The sequence below is a fragment of the Rhamphochromis longiceps genome, linkage group LG5, assembly GCF_057381845.1.
Source record: "Rhamphochromis longiceps isolate RC_006_pf linkage group LG5, R_longiceps_female_GT1.1, whole genome shotgun sequence".
Taxonomy (NCBI): Eukaryota; Metazoa; Chordata; class Actinopteri; order Cichliformes; family Cichlidae; genus Rhamphochromis; species Rhamphochromis longiceps.
This window is the reverse complement of record NC_140561.1, coordinates 9,279,291-9,298,431: the sequence shown is the minus strand read 5'-3', so window position 1 is coordinate 9,298,431 and position 19,141 is coordinate 9,279,291. Positions and strand designations below refer to the sequence as shown.

The following is a 19,141-nucleotide window of genomic DNA, read 5'->3' as shown; positions in this document are numbered from 1 at the left end:
ACAAGTATCTTACGCAACTGTGAAAGTCTCAGTGAAACCCACTCCATTCTTTCTTTTCCTGCTACGATACAGCCCCTGTTACCAATTGAGCACAATGGTCCCGGCTTGGAGTACAAGGTGAGTTACAGACGACAAGATGTGGAAGAAGACTGGAAGGAGAACACAGTGAAGAGACACTCATTCGTGGTGAAGAACACCCCAACTTTTGTTCCCTACGAAATAAAGATCCAAGCCAAGAATCGTCAGGGCTTTGGACCTGAGCCCAAGTTAGTGACTGGCTATTCAGGAGAGGACTGTGAGTATAAGTTAATTTTTTTTTCAGTATTCCCAATAAAATGAGAATATGTTATGGGAAAGGGGAGTTTGAAGTTACTTCCTAGCAAATAAATATTACTGCAGCCGTCCTCCTCTCTGCGGAGCAGTTTTTTTTAAAGTTATTGTTTTGGCAAATACAAAACACATGGCATGGCTAAAAATGCCCTTCTAAAAAGAAAAGTTGGGGAAAATAAGCTGGCTTTTGCTGCAGTTTGTTCAAAGCTAAACAGAAAAGAAAAAATGAACATGTTTAAATGTTCTAAACCTCAGAACATTTAAACATTTTTTTCATTTTGCTTGTGCCCACATGACCTTTGGCAAAAACTTTCACTTTTTTGGCCTTTGTTAGCTTTATGCTAAACATGGAAAGAATTTTTGCTAGGTTGTCTAGCCACCTAACCAGGCCGAGGGTCAGACCCAGGCTTGCCACTCTCAGCCATGCAGCATGTGAGCGCATGCTGAACGCATTGAGCTAAACTGGCATCTTTAAATGAGTAAAATTGAAAAGTTGTTTTGAGTGCCCTTACTCTTGAAATAAGAGAAAAATAATCTTATTCTCTTTCTGGAATTTCAGCCAAACCATTGTCATATCCTGTAACTGAAAGCTCAAGATGAGCTGAAATATCTTAAGAAAACGTTGGACATATTTTCTTAGAATGAGTTTAATTTTGTGCAGTTGTGCAAAACTTGCTTGTTAAGAATGTTTTCTTTTTAGACAAAAAATAAGAAAACATGTTCATAAACAAGGTTTTTTTATTTTCTTGAAAATCATTTTTGCAGTGTGCTAGAAGAAGAAAGCACCATGTACCGTACTTTTTACTCTTTTTCTTTTGTTTAGCTTTCTTTTGGATTTGTCCTCAGGAGGTCACCTCAGGTCATGACACTTTCTCACTGCTGTGTCCTGAGTAAAATGGGATTTTAGGAAATGTAGCACTTGTTTTTGTTTTTTGTTTGTTTTTTCATTTTTTTGTGACTCCAAGTAGAGTTCCCTCCTCGTAGGTGTTCCAGTAAATCAGTGATCCCTAAATGTAAGCAAGCCGAGTAGTACTTTGTATTTTTGTGTTGTTTGGGTTTGTTTTTCCTTCCCTCACTTGCAGCCTATTGTAGATTATAATGTGTGTTTGCCTTTGCAGTTCCCTCTGCTGCACCTGATGATGTAGCTGTGGAGGTGATGAACAGCTCCGTGGTCAAGGTTAGCTGGACACGAGTACACAAGGACAAGTTACATGGACATCTGGGAGGCTACAGGGTAATACCTCAAAACCAGACCTTTGCTTTTAGACACAGTTTAAAAGGAATGGCACTGACCTTGCTCTAAACATTTGCTTCTCTCACCTCACTCTGTCTCCTTTACTGGTGTCCAGCTCAATGTTTTCTTGCTTACAGCACCAGAAAAAAAATCACACTAACTCAGTCAGCATTCCTTCACACATGTACATATGTATGATGTTCAAAGTTTGATATCTTGTAGGCACTGCTGAGGATGTCTCTGTGTGCCTCCTTCCTGATGTAGATAAGTTGGTGGCGTCTGCGCAGTCTGGTGGACTCAAAGAAAAGTCCCGGAGATAAACACACGCTGGCAGTCCCCGGGGATAAGAACCACGCCACGGTACCAATTCTGACGCCCTTCTCCGAGTACAGCCTCATCGTCATGACCTTCAACGGGCGGGGCAACGGCCCAGGCAGTCATCCCGTCAACTTCAAAACCCCAGAGGGAGGTAAGATTGTGGAAAAACAGCATGGAGTGTATTGATTCACAACTACTGAAGGGAAAATCTAATAATAGCCAAGTAAACTGGGTTGCAGAATTTGACTGCTTTCTGTGTGTGTGTGTGTGTGTGTGTGTGTGTGTGTGTGTGTGTGTGTGTGTGTGTGTGTGTGTGTGTGTGTGTGTGTGTGTGCACGCCTTTGCAGTCCCAGAGAAAAATCATGATTTCAGGGTCACAGATGTACAGAGGCACACTGTCTCTTTGGCCTGGGAGCCGCCGTTGGAGCCTAATGGGATTCTCATTGGCTACCTCCTTAAGTACCATCTCAGTACGTATCCCTATTCCTCATCCTTACACTTAATCAACACACATATAATGGTGATGTTTCTGTATTGCTGTGAGAAGATGATGTGTTTTTCATCTTGTGTTTAATAGAGTTTACCCTCAGCTTGTACTCTGTAAAGAAAACAAACAGGCCATCTATTGCTCTGACTGCATATCGGCTTAACTGTTTCAAACCTTATCCTCTACACAATACTGCACTGCAGACAAGTATGTGCAGTACCTGAACAGTTTCTTGGGAAAAGAAGTGGTGATTGTCTAACCCATGATCCTTTACACAGAAAGAAGAATTGCTGCTCTGCTCTAATAAGGCTGGGGTCAGAGTGTGTGTATAGGAACCATGTCAGGGTGGTGTCTACTGGCCTGTGTCATGATCGCGGCTCGGCTAGTGCTGAACAAGGCCTCTGAGTCACAGTCTGTTAAGGTCCGGTTTTACTGACCCCATCCTGTCTGCAGGAAACGTCCTCAGCGTAGCTCTGTCCCAGGGGACATCATCCCTGAACACATCCCACATGTGCACACACTGTGCTGTCCTTAAATAAAAGTCATAACGAAGCTAATGACTAACTTCCAACAACGTCTTAGTGCTGCATTTCCCGGCTAATTGAGTTTGATTTGGCGGCAGCACAAAAAAAGGACCCAGCGTCACGCAGTATTTCAGGAGAGGACGTTTTCATTGTGCCACAGCAATAAAGCTGATGGACTCTTTGAAGTGTGACTTTTTTCTTTTTTTGAAGTCCCCTTGAAGGAAGTCATGTGTGAAACGTTGAGGATAATGCAGCCAGCTGTCAGTGTATCATCAGTGACACAAGTCATCTCAAGCTACGGCGCAGCTGTTTAAGACTATGCTCGTCTTCACAGCAGCCTTTAATAGCTTCACATTTCACCGGTTTCACAAGAGGCCCCGTTGTAACACACTGTTTAACGCAAGCCGGATCGACGCTGGGTTTAAAACACTTAAACTAACCTGCTTTGAAATAACACGTTTTTAGGATAAAGCCTTTCGATGGTGATATCAGCTCGTGACTTTATCTTTAACTAGTGCAGTTCCCCTTTAGAGGGAGAGTAACCCAAATTTACAGATGTCCCTTAAATCTTTCCCTTAAATCATGAACCTGCTGATTTGAAAAGAGGAGAGCCTGAAGGATACACTCACTGAATGTGTCCGTGTGTGTGTACCTGTTCACTATGTGGCCGCAGGTGTGTCTATGTGTGTGCGTGATCCCCTCCCCCCCCCCCCTCACAGATTGGACATCTGCCACTCTAGGGGAAACACTGATAACAATTTTTTGTTAAAATACCCAATCTGAAAACTGCACAGCCAAACAACCTCAAACTCTGCTCTGCACTTTCTTGGATCCACTGCAGTACCACTGGCAAATTTGAAATGGAAAAAATAAACTGTCGGCAGGGGAAAAACATAAGATCTAGTTGTGTGGGACACACACCAGGAGATGTGGAAATCATAAACATTTTCCCTCTACCTGCAGTCAGTAACAAGTTTTTATCAAGTTCTTTTCTGAATCACTTAAAGCTTGTATGAATGTAAAGACTGAGTAAAGTCACCCTCATAACTTGAGTGGGTGGCATATAGTCACATTGCCTTAAAGAGCTGTTAACCCGCTCTAAAGCCCGGGGCATCATATGTCAGTACAGGCTAAACACCCGTCTGACTGTCTCTCAGGGAGCTTGACAAGGCAAAGATAAGATTGTCATAAAAGTACAGATGGGCGCTCATACTCAACCTGTTTTGTCATATTGAAGTCTTTAATCCTGAGTACACAGATCATTTCACTGTTATGCACTGAAAATCCACTCAAGGCTTCATAAAATATCCACTTTATTTCCAATTATATGTGATGCAGATTGAGATAGGCACATATTTTTGAGCACTTAAGACCGTTCCAGTGAAGTTTGTACTGCGTTGAACTGCTATATCGACACGAGTGGGAGTTAAAAATGACCTTGGCTATAAAACTGTCTGTTTTTCTCCCATTTGAGCTAAACTCACACTTGCTGTCAGGTCACATTTCAGTGCTGGAGAGTCTTGGTTTGCTTCACGCTCCTCAAGGCCAACTGTGTTTGGCCCGCTAGGATGAAGAATATTTGGAAATATTGTTATTTGTCATTAGTGGAAGCGCCAAAGTCTGAAGCCTTCAGCCAGTTCACTCCATAAGATCATACGGACCAGCTGTCAGGTCCGAGTTTTGCCGTAAAAGTGAGAAAGTAATGCCACCGCAGGGTGGAAACATGATGCTTGTGGCCTCTTTTTTTGTACCAGAGTTGATTGCATAATATACTAAAATTCGAGTGGTTTTGTCCCTGGAAATAAAACTGAGCAAAAAAACCAAAAAACTAAAGCAAATCAGGATGTCTGATAACAGCGGGTGGCATCCAGGCAAATAAGAGAAGCAGACCAATACATTCTTGTCATTGTTTCTGTTGCCTTCTACCTGAGAGACGTGGCACCTCTTTCACAGCAAAGGTCACCTCAACACCTGCTGTGTTTGTTTTTGTCACAAAGAACATGAATGCCACCTCCCTACCTACTGGGCTGCTTTACGTAGTGAAAAATGAGATCCCATCACAATGTAGGCAGAGAGCACACACCAAAAACTCAAACAAATTGCAACCATAAATTAGTGGAGCACAATTTTCTTTTTTGTTTTGTTTCAGGGTTGTTGTTTTTTTGTTAATGGAGACATTATAGAGAGATTAATCCTGAAAAAGCAAAGAACAAGTTGCCTCTTTTTTTTTAAAGCCCAAACAGGAAATGTACAAACCAAAATGACAAGTGACATTTGCTTTTTCTTTTCTTTTTTTGGCAGAGCTGAAATGTCCTGTGATTGTCAGTTGGAAGTATTTTGAAAGGCCAGTAGAGAGTTCCCCAAAAACAAGGCACAGTCAAACATTTCACTGTGTGTCAAAATACTGGAGTCATTCAGTCAAAAGTTAAAAAATAAAATAAAATAGAAGAACAAAAAGGCATTGGGTACAAGGAAGAGCAGAGTATGGGATAAGAGGGTAACGACATTATGATATCAATCATATCAAAATTAAAGAAATCAAAATTCTATATGTATGGATAAACTATCATGACCAGAATTATTTTGGTATAGACATTATATTTTAAGAAAAGCTGGAAAGAATGGTTTTCTAATGTGGAGGCTTAGATGCATGTTCATGTGTGGTCACATCAGTAGATCAGAAAAGTAAAGCAGTTAAACAAATATGTTGTCACTAAGACACAAACTTCTTTGAGTTTCATCAGGCTGTATACAGCGTGCACAAGTACTTCCAGCAGAACTAATTGCTGACACCTTTTGGAGATGGGAAAAAACAATGTGGGAGTGTAGTACTAATATAAAGTATGCTGCCTGTCAGGCAAAAACACCTCTTCAAATGTAAAAACAAACTAGGTAAGGAAGCTGTGTTTTCAAGGGACTGAAATCTGTGAAACAAGTGTTCTTACTATGGTACATGTATCGAATATGAAGACTCTGCATAGTTACATTGTATGATCCTTACTGTGTATGAATTTAAAATGAGTGAGAAAATTCCTCTCGCGACCACAAGCTGTATATTAAAGGTGGATGAACCAGATGCAATGAGCAGCATACAGGAAGAACGTGCTGTGTTTTGGACTATTGGAGAACATGGAGAATTTACGTTTCTGTCACGACTAGTTGCTAGCCTGTACTGACCTTTGTACATCTGTGCTGCATTTCCGAATATAAAGCGTGGATAGCTATGGCAAGTTTTTTACCTTGAACCTGCAATGTACTCCTGGTAATTGGGTCGGATTGAGGTCAGATCACAGTCACGTCATAAACAAACTGCTCTGGACCAACCCGTCCAAAGTGTCTTGATTACTGTGTTCACGTCTGCACAAATGAACCACACCAAGGTGTAAAACGAACCAGAATCCAAGTTAAATGAACTTGAACACCACAGGTGTGAAAATACCCTAAAATAACTACCACAGGAGCGGTTTCTCGTTGAGAATATCCACATGATCATCAGCAGCAAGACACAGCAATGTGAGGCTTCACAACAGGACTTCTCTAGCCAGTGGGTGAAGTCACAGTGGCTAAGTCTGTATGTTATATAGAGGCTATGCTTAATACACTGTAGGTGCAGACAATCCTGATATTTTACAGTGTATGTAATGCAGTGTAAGTATAAGAGTTTTCCCTTGTTGTTCCTTTGCCTTCTGTTAGGTGACTGTGACAAAATACTTACATTTACGTATTTTTTTTCCTTGCCTTACTTCTAGTCAATGACACAGAAGAAGTGGGACCACTGCAGACAGTAGATATTAGCAAACCTGAGACCACCACGTGGATCCTGCGTGACTTGGAGCCTTTGAGTAAATACAAGTTCTACCTGTGCTCCTGTACCACGGTGGGCTGCGGGCCTGACGTCAGCGACGAGTGCACCACCACCCTGGAAACAAGTGAGTGCTTGAAGGTCCAGAAAGCCGAGCCGATCGGGCTTTATGTGTGCGGATAAGCTTGCGTGGGCGTGGGGCTGGTTGAGCGTGGCGCTTTCTCAGTGGGGGAACATTGGGAATGCGGAGGAGCTCTGAGGAGCACAATTTGCTCTGGTGAACCGCGGCTAAGCAAAGCAGGTGACAGAGTCATTTTACCATTTCGATGTGGCATTGAACTAGTGCAATATGATATAAGCCTGAGCAGCCAAGCTTTTCATATCTCCATGTAAGTAATTTTTGTGGATAAACAATTTCATATGGCTGCAGTGGAGGTTTTCATTTGTCACTGTCATGAGAGAGCAAGTGCTTATTGATTGGACAGAGAGCGTGAGCTATGAAACAATCAGCTGAGAAAGAAAATTGCTTTGAGCAGAAAGGAAACTGAAGCTTTTATTACTGAATTGTGCAATCATGAAAGAGTTGCCGGGTAAGTCATCATAATAAGCCAGCTTGTAACATGTAATCTTTGCCTTTTAATTACATATCATTAGTCGAGGTCCACACACCATACTTCATCTGGCTCAAACTCAAGCCAAGCTCCTGTGATTGTGGTCGGTGGTACGAGTGATTGAAGCAGGAAGCTTTTTGCAAGTATCACTAAATGCGCTGTAGTCATAAGAAATAAGCAGGTGGCTCTTTCAATACAAATGGACAAGAAAATGAATGTAGTATGTCACTCAGGCTGTGTTATGTAAAAGCAGAACTCTCAACTTTGAAGTGCAGCACAGGTGCTTAATATGCAAGCGATTACTTATTGTTTACTGTAAGAATCCTCACAATCACAGAAAGACACTTAATTGGCTCTTAGGGGTTGTTTATTTGCATGGTGGGGAAAAAAAACGCCGGAGAGATGATTACAGGAGGAATGGCTCATTTTATATGTATTGAGTTTTGTCAGACTATTACATGTGCGGGGGAGAGGTTCAAGGTCTGCGCATGAAAGCTATTTGTGGTAACACCTCCATCACTGTGTGCATACGTGTGTGTGTGAGGGTTTGTCTTAATGGTCCTCTGCTTGCTTTCACATATGCCACTAAAATAGTGCATTGCTTTGAGATGTAGCTTTGATCATGCAGTGTGTATTATAAATGTGCCTGTGAATGTGGACGTCTGCTTAGCCATGCAATGCTTGTCCCTTCTGTCTTTTTTCTTTTTTTCTTTTCTGCAGCTTCCATTTTGGCTCCTGCTGTTGGCCTCAGTATGTAGATCTGTTTATGCAGCAACTGTGGCATGTCATATGTACACATATAGAGAGCGTCAAACTGCTCTGAAATAGTGATAGAATAACTTTCATGTTAGTATGACATGCTCACCATTTTGTTTTTTAGTAGTGCTCGCATGCTTTTAGGTTTAGAAATATGGATGTGTGTAGCTGCTGTAGGGCTGAATAAATCATTGGGACTTGACTGTCAAACATTTGGACACTTTTTATTTGTCCTATGCAGAAGTTAGCAGCCCTAAACACTCAGCCTCTCTGCACATAATTGACCTTGTCTGCTGTTTGCCCTTGCCATCAGCAGAGAGCACTCTGATGCCTCCTTTCATTAGAAAACCGTCAACTTCTTCTTAGATAAAGTTTTGCAGCTTCCTCTCTAATAACAATTGGTAATGAGTAACCTAATTATAAATTCATATTAATCTTGGCTCATTAGCAGCTGTAAACGAATATTGACTTTTCTCCTAGCAACGGCAGGCTCGGTGCAACAAGCTGGGGTAATAAATGATGCCTTAAGAGCCAACCGCAGTAAGAGCATCAGACACGCCACGAGCTCGTCCCTTTTTCTTTCTTTTTTTGGACTGGAGTAAAAATGAAAAGGCACATCTCAGAAGTGTGAAATACAGTTTTGAAACTCTAGATCGTGTTTCAGATTGCATAGTCACTAATTTTAGAGTGTACTTAACAACAGCATGCATGCTAACAGTAGACGATAGCACCTCAAGCCCTTGCCCCAATTGATAACCACAAGGTCTGTCTTTTCTTTTCAGGCAAGTCAGCTTCCCCCTCACCTCCAAGCACTCCAAAGTTCCCTGTGACCAAACCCACTCGTTCCACCATAGGTAGAGCCACAGCACTTTCTGACACAGCAAAGCCTTAACCGTACAGCATCGACAGCAAAGGCTGAGGGATAAATGCAGAGGAGCATTGACTATTATAATGTGATAGCATCTTCAGGAATTTTTTTTCAACTAGTTTGTAATGTAAAATGGTAGCCATATTGTACTGTAAGCTTTCATTTCTCTGCTACACCACCGGGAAATCTAGCATACTAGATCTATATCCCGATCCCACAGTGTGGCAGTGGAGTGCAGTCACTTGAACAGGACAGATATGTCTAATTGTAAGTGATTGATTTGTTGGGCCCCATTCAGCCCTCTGTGTGGCAGTGTATTGACCCAGCAGTCACCTGACATTTCCATGTAATCTTCAACTGGGTAAACAGCAACACACCTCTGGGACAAGAAGAGGTCCGGGGACAGAGAGAAAACAGCAAGGAGAAACATCCTCCTGAGCCATGCAGAGAAGTATGAGCTCATACTGGGAGGGTGATATTTACAGGACACTGAGATAAGTGGAAGCTGTTGAAAGCTCCTGTATCAGAATATTTTCTGGTCTCTCCTTATTAAAAAAAAAGATTTCTGACTTTGAAGGGGTATCTTCCAGGGCATTCGTTCCCTGCTGGGTGAGCAGCTGCTTTCTGCAGAAGGTAATAGCAAGCTGAGGAACATGGTGACAAAACACGGCAGCAAGCCTCTGGATATTTTTAACTCAGATTGTCTATGTCAGTCGAAGTCATCACACACTTGCAATGACTAGAATTGCTATAGCTGGTGACTAATCCATCAACATTAGTCAGAGAGTGTCATTTGCAGTTGTTGGGATGGACAGCCCAGACACAGGTGTTCTTGTGAACTGAATTATCACCTGAGCAAATAAAGCACCCGAGCTTGAGGCACAGATGAAGATTTGCATGTTTGCTGTGGTGAAATGAAGTGGATTGTGCTTTGTTGACTAGCTTAGACAGCTGCTGTCAAAGCACACGTTTCCCATACTAATCATGCTCATCAATTACTGTTTTTCCCTCTTTCTCTGTTTGAGGATAAGAAGGATAAAATCACCTTGATAGGTATGTCTGAGGTAGATGAAGCTAGAACACACAAAATATTTTCACGGACCAGCCTTTAAGGTGTCGCGGATAATTACAACAAAATAAAATGATACGACCAAGACAAAAACTGTGATATTTTGTAAATATAATAATAAACGCAAATTCACTGTGTGTAACTTTATTAGCAGCGTCCTCCTGAAATGTGCCAACAACACTGAGAGTTGGCACATTTCAGGAGGAGCATTTCCTCTCTGCGCCTTAATGCTCTCTGGTCACTATGGTAATGCGTAAACATTTCTTTCAAAATAAGACACACAACTACAACGCGGGAAAAGACCCAGACTCGGAAACTGAGTTAATGATAAAAACCCTGAAAATTTCACACCCGAGCCTCAGCTTTCAGCCCGGTACCAAACGACTCACGGACCGGGCGTTGGGGACCACTGCTCTATGTGCACACACTTGGCGACTGTGGAGAGGAAGAACTCCCCTTTAACAGGAAGAGAGCAATAAAAACTGGATTTGTTTAAGCTAATTATTAATCTGAAAACTTTGTGAATTAATTCACTAAATTGAATTAAACACTGAAATATTTTTTTCATTCAACATTAAAGCTGAAAAAGCTTTTCTGCTTGTTGAGTTTCTAATAATTTGCACTTTACCTTGAGTTACCTTGAAAAATGCCCAACATTGTCTGGCTTCAGCTGCTGGGATTACATTTTTTTTGTTTGTTCATTGATGAAATACAGAAAGGCAGTGACACCGGTTTGGCCAAAAACTGTTTTTAACACTTTAAAACTTCCAGGACTGTGAAATAACCATAATAAATCTCAGGGGGAAAAGTGTCTTATTAACATGTTATAGGGGTAACTTGACTTCATTCCCATGTTTCATTCATTTCTGCTTGTGTGAAATGTCCATCATGCAGCAGTCTTTGGTGTTAAATCGCTCTTCAGGTTTTAGTAGATTGCCATTCAGCTTTGCAGGCTCCACCTGTGGTTCCATTTCCCTATCCACATTACTCTTGTCCTGTTGTGAGAGTGACCCAACGTCCCCTTCTGTCAGACATAATTGATGCCTAGTGTTAGGAAGGAGCACGCTTGCCTCTTCCTTAGAAAGCATCCTTTATCCTGTAAACACACACGATTGCTAACACTTTGATCTGCTTTGTCCTCTACTAACCCTTCTCTGCCATTTCTCCATTTCTTTTCCTCATCTCGTCTTATCCCCCCGTCAGTCCCGACCCTGTTTAATGTTAGCTCTGCTGTTAGCGACAGCTCTGCAAATATCAGCTGGAGATCTGGAGGAGAGCATGCTGAGTTTTATATCACATATATGAACAACCGTAAGCTCAATCTCTGTTGGTTTATGAGTAGAGTAGAATGAAACAGTAGGTGACACATCTGCACCTTTGTGTCTTTTCAACCATTTCTACATTAGATAAAGGTGGTTGTGTGTTTTCATGTGTACTGACACACTGTTGATTATTCACTCCTCTGCACAGGTGAGGGTCACTGGAAGATAACAGAGGCCTTAAACACCTCTAAAACTTTCCACATCATTGACGGCCTTGAACCTGAGACTGAGTACACTGTGCGCCTTATTCCTAACAGCCGGGTTTATAATTCTAGTATATTTGAAGATGTTATCACTACAGGTCCAACAGGTGAGGAAGGGGACAAAAAAATGGCTTAAAGTATGAAAAAAGCAGAGCTAATTTACCTCCCTTTTAAAGAAAAAAAGAACAGGTGCAACTCGCGTGTCCTTGAACGGTGACTCAGGCTGCGATGTGTGGTCGTTTACGGTGTCACGAGGATTTAATTTGGCTCACTAAGAAGGAATTACATTTGTACAGCGTTCCTTACTTGATTAATTAGACAAGCAGGATTAGCTGTTTAATATTAATATTGGAGCGTTTCCATCAGCGGCGCGCCCTGCTGCCTGCTGCCTTTGCATCAGATATGCTCCGTCGATGTAAACATTCAATCAAGTGTCCTGATGAAAAGGCCAAGGCGAGTCAAAGTCACCCAATATTGTTCTCCTCAGGTCTGGCCAGCATTCACGGAGGAATATCTACCAAGGGCTGGTTTATCGGGCTGATGTGCGCCATTGCTCTCCTCACACTCATTGTGTTGATCGCCTGCTTTGTCAACAGAAATAAAGGAGGGAAGTATTCCGGTAGGTCCTCACTTTACAAGCACACACGCTCATCACCTTCCTTGAATACTAATTGCTGCTCAGAGCATCATTATAGTTCCATTTTGTTGTTTGTTGACATGAAAAAAATGATCAATCATCCCAGAAGCCATTACCGGAATATGTATGATGATAGTTTTCCCCTTTTTTTTTGTTTCCCCGGCCATTATAATGCAAATTTATACATAAAATAGGCTGCTGAATTGAAAGAAAAATAAGCATTTGTACTGTATGACCAGCATTTGAATTTTGCATTATTTTTCCAGCCAACAATCTAAACAAAGTGCAGAGCCCACAGCGAGACAAAATGCAAATGCTGCACATGAACAGGCTGCATAGTGAATAGTGACAGAAGCTCTGGGGTATCTCAGCACTAGTCCTCCTACTGGGGACACGAGAGTCCTTATCAGCTTTATTATTCACGGCTAATGGCCTTCAGGTTTGTCGTCTGGCCAGCGATCGTTTCACTCGTCAGCAGAAATAAAGAGCGAGATGCAGCTCTGTCCTTTGTTTCCTCATTAAGTTCTCATTAGCGACAACCTTTTCTTTCATTTGCCTGAGCCATGTGCTTTTTTCCCTTCTCCCTTCCTTCGCAAAAGGAAAACATTTAGATTTAAAAACATAAACCAAGGCTTCATTTTTTCCTCTTTAAGGAAAAAAAGACCCCAATAAATATAGAAATTTATACACACACACACACACACACACACACACACACACACACACACACACACACACACACACACACACTATATATATATATATATATATATATGTATATATATGTGTGTGTGTGTATATATATATATATATATATGTGTGTGTATATATGTGTGTGTATGTATATATATATATATATATATATATATATATGTGTATGTGTGTGTATATGTGTGTATATATATATATATATATAAGCAAAATTTTATCTAAAGCTTGCATTGATCATTGGTGAGTAAGTGTGGGGAATTAGGGACTGACACTCAAACTTATTCAGATAATGTTAACAGTCGGGGGACACAGTGATCTTCACTGCCAGTCATCTCTTGAGGAAATGGCTGATATCTCCTCTTTATTTTGTGAGCAGTAAAAGAAAAAGAAGACCTTCACCCAGACGTGGAGTCGCAGGGCATGAATGACGACACATTCTGTGAATACAGGTAAGTGTCACCCTCAGAGCGCCGTTTCATCACCTCGCTGCAATTCACGCGTAATTGCCAACGAATTTCTCCTGTATTAGCGGTCTTATCCATCTTCTCCTCTCAGTAATGTTTTTTTTGCGCTTTTCCTCTCACTGAAAAGACACCCCAGCACGCGTGAGGTTACCATGGAGCCTCACACTTCTTCAGCTGAAGAAATTTGATGGACTGAGTAACTGGAAAGTATGTGATAAACAGCAGTAAGCTGTTTACACGTCAATGTTGTCAGAGTAGTAGCATCCCTTCATAGGAGGTTGTGATCATAGATACGGTGTTGTGTTGGTGTGTTGTGACAGATTGCATCATAAAGGGAGCCACGGCACCGTTCACAAGTTGCCATTTTCTGTCCGGATGGAGTCAAACGCGAGCTGCCCGGCACACAGCAGGACACTAAAACCAATCAGTGTAATTGAAAGCAGTTCATCTCCAGGGCAGTAATATCGGGGCACGTTTCATTAATCCTTTAGTGGTCCAATTCATAACAGTCTAACGCAGTATGAGTCCCAGTGTAATTCTCCAATCAGTGGGATCTGCACAGCACAACAAATGCTGATATGATGAAGTCAAAAGTGGCTCAGTGTGACAGCATTTAGACTTTGTCATGTTCGCTTCAGGAGCTAGGTGGCCCGGCTTTTCACTGATTGGCTGTGTTTACTTAACTAGTCCAAAGAATAAACTAGAAATGTGCTAGTTTACTTTCTTGCAGGTACTTAGATGAGAAGATTAATACAACAGTTTGGAGTGAAAAATAAAGAAACTGTTAGCTTAGCACACAGTTTGAGTCAAAGCTGAAGCTGGTACTGCTCAGCTAAATTAAGTGCTAGTTAACCTTCAACCTCACAGTGACCACAAGACTACAGAAAGGCACTGGCCTCAGGCAGGAAATAATGAGGTCAGTAACCACAATATATAATCTCAGATGTGGGTGAGTGTTGATAATGAGATATTAATTTATTTCATTATGGAAAGATTGGTGCCGAACAGCAGTTTAAATGGAACGGGTACAAATGATTTAAAAAAAAATTTAAAAAATAACCCAACAAAACAAAACTCTATGAGTGAAGGAAACAAGGACACGAATGACACAGGTACAAACATTTGGTGGTTTGTGATTATTAATTTGTGATTTATGATAAATTCATTTTTAGAGTGCAGTGTGGCCCAGTGCGCTGGTTTAGCACAGAAGCGGTGAGAATCTTACAGATAAACAGTAACACGTCCGTATCATCTTTGATTACCCAACGTTTTCATGGAAGATGCAATGATGAAGACTATAAATAATAAAGGATAAAGAGGGACTCAAGTTGAGCATGTCTATAAGCAACGCTCCTGTAAAAGCATGTATTGGCAATGCCTGTTATGTGGACAGTTATTTTGGAGGTCCATCTAAATAAATGGAGAAAGAGCCCAAACTTGATTGATGAAGTAAACCTAACCTGGATCTGTTCAATGATAAAAAACAAACTTGGATGATAAAGATTAAATCTCCCTGGCACCACTGAACTGTACTTCAGCTGAGCGTATGCAACAGTGCAGCAGCATGACTCTAATGTTTCCCAGTTTGGCTGGTGATTGGCTCTTAGATGGCAGAGGCATTTTAGAATACTCCCATTGATTTCTACTCAAGTCACTGAGTGCCAAGTCTGCTCTCTGCTGTAAATCACGTCACTGTAATCTAGGACAGACAGAAAATGGCCCCAACCAAAGTTTCAAGTTTTTAATAAGGTGGCTGCTATTCACTTTACTGAGCTAAAAGTCATCAGTTTTTGTCTCGACATCTATATTTATCGAGCATATCTATCATTTTCTGCTCTCAGAAACTATTCACATCCTCTGCTAAATCTAATGCTCTGTCCTGTCCCAAAAATGTAATGGCTTCTTCATTTGGCCAATCACGTTTCATGAAGTTTGGTTAAAGTTTGGTCCATAATCTCCTTAGAATCAGGCTATGGTTGAATTCATGAAAAGCTAGCTGGTCCACCGTGCTCCTGTAGTTGATGTCAAAAGCTCTGTCAGCAGAATTCCCATGACAATATTACACAGTACATCCTTTGTAATCGTTTCACTGTTGTCTTGCATTACAAGACCACAGCATGTGTGTAGCCTCACCAGCACCAGTTTAATGCACCTCCTAATATCTCATTTGCTCTCCAGTTGGCACTTGATCAAATGAGGCGCGTATGCTCATGTTTTAATTTTGTTTCAACACGTGCGTCTTTGTGATTATAAACCATTGGTCAACCAGAGGTAAAGGATAATGTCAATCACAGAGGCTCACTGTAGAGGCAGCAGCCCCGTCCTCTCCAACAAGCTACAGAGTGAAGCCATGGGTGAAATGAGGTGCTTCTAAATCCACTGTGCTTCTCTCGCAGCGACAACGACGAGAAGCCACTGAAGGGCAGCCAACACTCGCTGAGCAGGGAGATCAAAGCAGTGGAAAGCGGGGACAGCCTGGTGGACTACGGCGATGAGGACGCGCAGTTCAACGAAGACGGCTCCTTTATCGGCGAGTACGCCGGGCGGAAGGAGAAGAGGGCGTCCGCTGAGATCAAAGCCACCATTCAGACCCCGGCATGAGGAGCAGAACGGGCCACCCAGTTTCCACGAAAGCTGTCGGAACAAAAAAAGAAAAACAGGAAACAGACATTATTCATGCGGAGCGCAAGTTCTGTGTCAAACGTAATGTGTCGTTGCCAAGTGCACACTGCCATTCTCATTTTATACAGCTCTGTTTTGTTAAGTTGCGACAGAATGACCATTACTAAATACGGTGTATATATAGTGTATATTGTATGTGTGGAGTGTCTTTTTTTTATAATTATTATTACTCAAAATTTTAGAGGGCTTTGTTTTTATTTCCTTTCCTTCAGCTGCAGTACTCTTTGTACTCCCCTCTCCGCTGTGCATCGTTATATGCAGCTTCGCCTCTGGTGTCACCTTGTAGCAGGCCACAGACAAAGTGGGGATATCAAGTTGATATTTTTTCAATTGGAACGTATATTACTGACCTTTTATATTTGAAATGGATTCATTGAATATGATGTAAGATGTGTATAAAGGTTTGCTTATTAACTTATTTTTTTCCAGTGGTTTTATACCTGACAGAATAATAAGACAGTTCACATATCATTGCATATTATAAAGACCACTTCCTGCTCCTGAATCTCCTTGTGATGTTAGGATATATTATTTAGTTGTACCTTGTTTAGAAACATTTGAGCTGTTAGTTTAAATCACACATTTACTGTAACAGCCAAGCGGTGCTTCAGCAGATTTGGGGTAAAAAGTTTCAGAAATGTAATCTATTACAGGTTGATATCATTAAATAACTATACGCATAACCCAGTCTTGATTAAATTGGATTTAACCACCAGTGTGTTGAGTTTTACAAACCAAGAATGAGCAGATCAATACAATTTATTGTCAGTTTGTTAAAAATAAAGCTGAGATAGGGGAAAGAAGTAGCCCTAGCATACAAAGAAAAACTTAGGAATGCAATATGGTACAAACATGAAGGATGTGTTGATCTTTTCATTAGTGAGGGCCTGTTCCTTTTTACATTGCTACTTTATTAAATTAGTAATACAATGTCAATTATTTTTTAGAGATGATGAAAAAATATCAACAAAAGCTAAGGTTTTTATTTTATTTTTTTTATTTGTATCCTGCAAATGGAAGCTGTGGCATCGCTATGTCACTGTCAGAAGTACCTGCAATGGATTACAGGCTTCTTTTTGTCAATCAGATTACTCAGTCTGGTTTTAATATTTGCCATCCACCTGCACCGGTAATTCAGTGTGCTATAGTAAAGTGTTATATTGGTTTTGTTAAGCCCTACTTTGAGTATGCTGCCACTCCAAAACAGAATCACTTCTGTTGTTCATTAACATTAGCAACCTGATCGGGAAAACTGCAGTGTTTTGTAAAAGTTCACTCATTGCATTGCATGTTATAAATGTTAATTGGTGTTTTTCAATGTTATTAAATTGCTTTACTTTCCTACATCTGGGTAATAGTCTGACTGTCTGTCTGGTCGCAGCCATCACTGGCAGGAGATTATTAATGTTTTCGCTACCCGCGGTACTATTTGTAGGTCCCTGCAGACGAATTCCTGACTGAAGTCTCTGCCTTTACCTCCAGCCATCAGTAAAATATGAGCTGAGAGAAAGAACTACCTTGTGAAATGTCCTCATTCAATCTGAATAAAGTAAAAGATGTCTGACAAATTGTTCCCATTTGTAGCATGACTTTAACAAATACCACACCAGGGTCAAGTCTCTGTCTGAGTCGAGCATCTTGTTAGATTACTTCGGCTGTAGGAGAGAATCTCGAGAAATCAAAGCAGTGGGCTCAGCCAGGCACTGGATCAAGAAGCGGGAGCTGTAATCATGTCTGATGGTTGATAGCAGGGAGTGGAGAGTGTCAGTGTGAGGACTCTCACTGTGTGGCTCGCATCTGCCTCAAATACTCTGTCATCACTCAGCCAGGTTTGCTTTAACTGCGGCGCTGAGCGGCTGCGGTTTTCACACGTGCAACCTTCAGGTGTTGGTAATGGACCCTTTGGTAGCCATCCCGAAGGTCCTCGACTCTGGAAACAATATGAACAGCTGGATATGTCTGTACACACGCAATCAATGTTGGGTGAGCTATTTACAGAGCTTAATTGTGCAACAGAAGAACACTGCTCTCTGGAGAGAAAGGCGAATTGCATCACAGCTAGTGAAAAACAGAAATTCCTATTAGAGACATTGCTTACCAAAACACTGTAGGCTACAAACACTTGGAATCTATCAGCTTGGTGCAACATTGAAGGTTTTTCACAAGTTTATGCGACACACAAATGCTAATTTCAATTGATATATTGAAAACACTGCCTAAGGGAAGCATGTACAATGTAAAGAGTAATGGAGCCAGCACAGAACCATGTGGAACTCCGTGACTAACGTTTGCGTTACTGAATTATTTCCTGTAGTTATTAGAAATTTGCATTGCAACATAACCTGAGATGCTTGCACATAATTGCTAGGCAACAGTATATGCGCACATACCAGCACAAATATGGGACACTTTATTTTTGTACTATTTATACTGTGTGGGAAACTGTAATTTTACATTACAATTTGTAGACACTTCTCACTTTCACCTGATTGGTCTGAATAAGTCTGCTCCGCCGTGTCCATGTGTGCTACAAGTCAGAGGTGGGACCAAGTCATTGTTTTGCAAGTCTCAAGTAAGTCTCAAGTCTTTATCCTCAAGTCTCAAGTCAAGTCTCAAGTAATGTCAGGCAAGTCAGAGTCGAGTCTCAAGTCACTGGTGTAAAAGTCCGAGTCAAGTCACAAGTCTTAAACTTTGAATTTCAAGTCCTTTCGAGTCTTTAAAAAAAAAAAATGAAAAAAATAATGTTGCAGTTATGCTAAATGTAAATATTAGACCATGTAATTTTTAAATCTGTGTTTTTCTCAACACATGACAAAATAGTGAACTTAGAAAATATACACAAATTGTGAAATTCCACCTCTTTAAAATGCAGCTCAATTAAACCTAGCTCCAAGAATAATTTTCACCGACAGTTCTGAGATAAGCTGCATGTTATTCTTGGATGCGGTTGTAGGACCAGCTTTAAAATCGCATGACAAAAATATCATACACAAAAAAAACTGCATCACCAACGTAGCCTGGACAACATTTGCTAGTTAGATGAAGTCAGCTATCTCATCGTAGCATATTTATAATTATACGGTTCTTGGAGTGAGCGCATACACTCATGAAGTTTAGTAACTT

General features: G+C 41.1%; 1 protein-coding gene across 11 annotated transcripts in view; it reads left to right on the top strand.

Moving 5' to 3' along the window:
• Positions 1-17,586, top strand: part of chl1b (cell adhesion molecule L1-like b) — a 77,366-nt gene extending 59,780 nt beyond the window's left edge. For 6 of the 11 annotated variants that reach the window (XM_085405660.1, XM_085405658.1, XM_085405653.1 and 3 more), the window contains 11 exons: positions 73-295; positions 1,449-1,564; positions 1,829-2,033; positions 2,230-2,352; positions 6,643-6,822; positions 8,027-8,056; positions 8,845-8,916; positions 11,470-11,631; positions 12,012-12,143; positions 13,249-13,321; positions 15,733-17,586. In XM_085405660.1, coding sequence (XP_085261786.1) covers positions 73-295; positions 1,449-1,564; positions 1,829-2,033; positions 2,230-2,352; positions 6,643-6,822; positions 8,027-8,056; positions 8,845-8,916; positions 11,470-11,631; positions 12,012-12,143; positions 13,249-13,321; positions 15,733-15,937 — 1,521 coding nt within the window. In that variant the 3' untranslated portion in view covers positions 15,938-17,586. Of the gene's footprint in view, positions 1-72; positions 296-1,448; positions 1,565-1,828; positions 2,034-2,229; positions 2,353-6,642; positions 6,823-8,026; positions 8,057-8,844; positions 8,917-11,202; positions 11,311-11,469; positions 11,632-12,011; positions 12,144-13,248; positions 13,322-15,732 lie in introns of all 11 variants that reach the window. The other 5 variants (XM_085405664.1, XM_085405659.1, XM_085405661.1 and 2 more) reach the window with 5 other exon arrangements.
• Positions 17,587-19,141: the final 1,555 nt, after the last annotated feature.